Source organism: Humulus lupulus, chromosome 2 (genome assembly GCF_963169125.1).
Source record: "Humulus lupulus chromosome 2, drHumLupu1.1, whole genome shotgun sequence".
NCBI lineage: Eukaryota > Viridiplantae > Streptophyta > Magnoliopsida > Rosales > Cannabaceae > Humulus > Humulus lupulus.
Window position 1 is genome coordinate 290,611,672 of NC_084794.1, and position 3,635 is coordinate 290,615,306.

A 3,635-nucleotide genomic window follows, 5' to 3' on the forward strand; every position below is an offset into this window, starting at 1 on the left:
TTTCGGACCAGAATGAGAAGTAGATTATTATATGAAAGAAAATGTGGACAAGTAATAATTTCAGGCTTTGGATTAGCCTTTGTGGAACTCAATTAATAATAAAGTGGAGCAAGTACTGTTTTTGTCTTAATTGGGTCATGTTCTCTTCTCTAATATTTTTTTTTGTGTTTGTCTTTTTCAAAAATGGACCATAATTATTTCTATAACCAATCCCACCTCATATAAAGCAGTAGAGATATCCACATGTGAATTTCGTACTCAGCTAAAATAGACAACACATTTTAATTTTACTTCCTTTTTCAAATTTGCAATTTTCTAGCAAAGGACTTTTTTTTTTTCCTTCTTAGTTATTTTGTAATAATACCAAAGACCAAAAAAATTATAATCGAGATATTCTTTGACTTGTATAGCTACCTTTGTAAACTCTTAGACACTGAATATATTGCATTCGAATCTAGATCTTAATGGATATTTATTTTATTTTTTTAAAAATTACACTTTCTTGTTTTATTTTCGACTTTGGGGCAATATTACTTTTTTTGTTGGGGCTATTGTAAATTAAAATTTGTGTCAATAAAAGAATGCACTAATTAACCAAAATCAATTTAGTTGTGGTTATTGTTTATATTTTTTGAATCATCTCAGATTGACTAGTATTACCTTATTTAGCATGCACCAAAAAATTGTGCAACATACATATATGGAATTAAAAATTCTAAAAAGTAAAAAAACTCTATGTTATATATTTATATATATATATATTGGAGATTTATGCTGTAGATAAGTATTTTTTCTGATTTTGACATATAGATAAATTCTAATTTCTTATTTTTTATAAGAAGTTTGTGCTTATAATAAAAATCGAAATAGATATTAATGTAATATATTGTTTGAATGTTAATTTTGACATCTTAAATTATTTAAATTATTCCTTTCAAAAAAAAAAATTATTTAAATTATTTAAAAATTTATGGTAAATCCTATATAATTATAACATATAATGTGATATATAAATAATTAGAATTACGACATATTCCTATGCAACTAAATCTACCGTTAAATATGTTCTTTTAAAGTAATAACCTACCACAAAACTTTTCAATATATCGTACATATATTAAAATAACCATCATAATAATAATATAAGGGTCAAAACAGGACATTTTGACTGTCGAAAGAAGAAAATATGAAAAGTGATTATTTTTTTTATTATTTTTTTAAATTGTGACTGCTGAAAGGGAAAAATAATGGAATAGTACTAGTAATGATCATTCTTGTTCTGTCGCTAGCATTGTTTATATGGCCATATGACCTGAACAAAATCTCATATTTTCCTTATTACTTTAGAGAAAAATAAAATAAAAAATAATTAAATTTAATTGAAGAATATTAGTAAAATGTTGAAATTATCTTTACCCTAACAATAAAATAAAATAAAAAGACAATGTTTATAATGGATTCGAATCTTAAATGTTGGCTTACTATTGCGAAAATTTCGTCTATATTTTATTCTTTTCCCATTAAAAAAATAAACCATTGGTAAAATAAAAAGGTGTCAGTAAATCCCATTTTTATAGGCTGTTATAATTTTTAAAAACAAACGTTTGTATAGCAAAACAAAATTATTGTAAAATTATACTCATCAAGCACTTACATATAATAGCTTATTATAAGTTAGTGATTATTATATGTGGACCAAAGTTTATTAGTTTAATACTTTATTTAGTGGACAAAATATGTTAGTACTTATTATTAGTAGTACTTTAAACTCTCTTAGTCTTAAAAAAAAAACATATATATCATGAATCAATTTTTCCTTCTGTCAAAAGAAAGTAACCCTAATAAGATACGTAATCTGCTCATCACAATCCTGTTCGGGTTCGCCGCCGAACTTTAGAAGCCGCAATTCTCTAAAATATTATTTGTTTTATACAAATGTCAAAACAAACTCCATTAGAGAGATCATTCCACATAGAACATTCTATAATATATTTTTTTAACCACTGTAATTTTAATTTTTTTATAACGGTGGTGTACGCTATAATTATTTTTTAAAATATTTTATAAATTTTTAAGAAATTTTGAGTAAATTATAATACTAAAATATGGTTCAAACAATGTGTTGTTTGTGTGTTTATTTTATAAATTTTTTGTAAGAAGGTTTTACTGTATATATTGTAGTTATTTAGAATATTTTATAAATTTTTAAGAAAATTTGAATAAATTATGGTATTTTTTTTATACCTATATAAAGAGAGATAATTGTTAGAACTTTATTTTTGACTTTAAAAATTTAGAGGACGTATTAAATTATTACAATCCGATCATATAAAAAAATATTATTAAGATTAGAAACACAAATCGGGTGCACTAGTGCTAAAAAACATGCTATAATCAAAACCATGAAAATGGTCGAAAAAGAGTCTCTACAACATGTCTTATTTGTCTGCAAAATTTCAGAAACTACGCACAGTTACATACATCATACATGTATGTATATATGTATATATATATATATATCTATAGCCATGAAAAATCTTTCTTCCAGTTGATTTCATCATTGCTAAAGAAAAAGCCAGTTTCAGTGACCAACCAAGAACACTTCCTAAGAGGACTGCAACGACGAACATCCCTCGAGACCTTAAAAGCATCGAACTTCTTCCTCCTTCGATCCCACTTCATGGTACACACGAAGTGAGGGTTGCCCCACACGTCGGTCCTCAGCCGCCAGCTGAAGTCGTCTCTCTCCTGCAGCGCCCGCCCACCGAGGTCGCTCTGCTCCGACGCGCACCAGATCACGAGCGGCAACGACGAGTTGTCGCTGAACCCGTTTATGATTCTGACGTCGTACTCCGCTCCCGGAGACACCAACAGGTACCGCTGCCCCGGCCCGGAAAACGACATGAAGATTATCGTAACGGTAAACAAGAGTATGATGGTTAAGCTTCTGAATTGGCTTCGGATCTTCATTTTCCTTATTGGGCTGTGAAACGGCACCGTTTCGTGGGATACGGCCACTTGTTTTTTTTTTCTTTCTTTCTCAATATGGCTCTAGCTAGTACTAGTTGAAGATCTCTGTTCTAAATTTCTAATACACTACGTACATATATATAATATTGACCACTTTTTTTGTTTTTGTTTTTCAATTATATATATATTTAGAGAGAGAGAGAGAGAGAGAGAGAGTTGAATGAGTGGTAGGTGCATTTATTTAGTAGGGTGAAGAAAAAGTAATATTAGATTGTGGGAATCATCATATGAAGTACTGAATTAACCACTTGGCCACACTACATATATAGTGAAAAAGATAAAAAAATAAATAAAAACCATATCTTTTGTTTTGTGATTGCTTAGAATCATCTTTTTTCTTATAAATAAAAAAAATGATGACCACACAATGTGTTAAATATATGGTGGATATTTTTTTTTTCTATATCTATAATCGATATATAATAATGGCTAGATCTTGATATACAATTATAACAATGGTTTCTATATTTATAAACATGTATATATGTGTTGTTAATTAATTTTTATTGGGAAGATAATAAACTATATATTTTTTTTCTTTTATTCTCTTTAATGAAATTAATGCTTTTGTATTTTAGCTGTACTACTTTGTTTTGCATATGAAG

The 3,635-nt window shown here is 27.8% G+C and overlaps 1 protein-coding gene across 1 annotated transcript; it reads right to left on the reverse strand.

The window, feature by feature from the left end:
* Positions 1-2,366: 2,366 nt before the first annotated feature.
* On the reverse strand, positions 2,367-3,229 carry LOC133816788 (self-incompatibility protein S1). Its single transcript, XM_062249100.1, has one exon. The coding sequence runs from the start codon at positions 2,968-2,970 to the stop codon at positions 2,521-2,523; it is 450 nt and encodes a 149-aa protein (XP_062105084.1). The 5' UTR covers positions 2,971-3,229; the 3' UTR covers positions 2,367-2,520.
* Positions 3,230-3,635: the final 406 nt, after the last annotated feature.

Bases quoted from the DNA above. Each gene is read 5' to 3' on its own strand.
- LOC133816788 (XM_062249100.1), bottom strand. From the start codon at position 2,970: ATGAAGATCCGAAGCCAATTCAGAAGCTTAACCATCATACTCTTGTTT.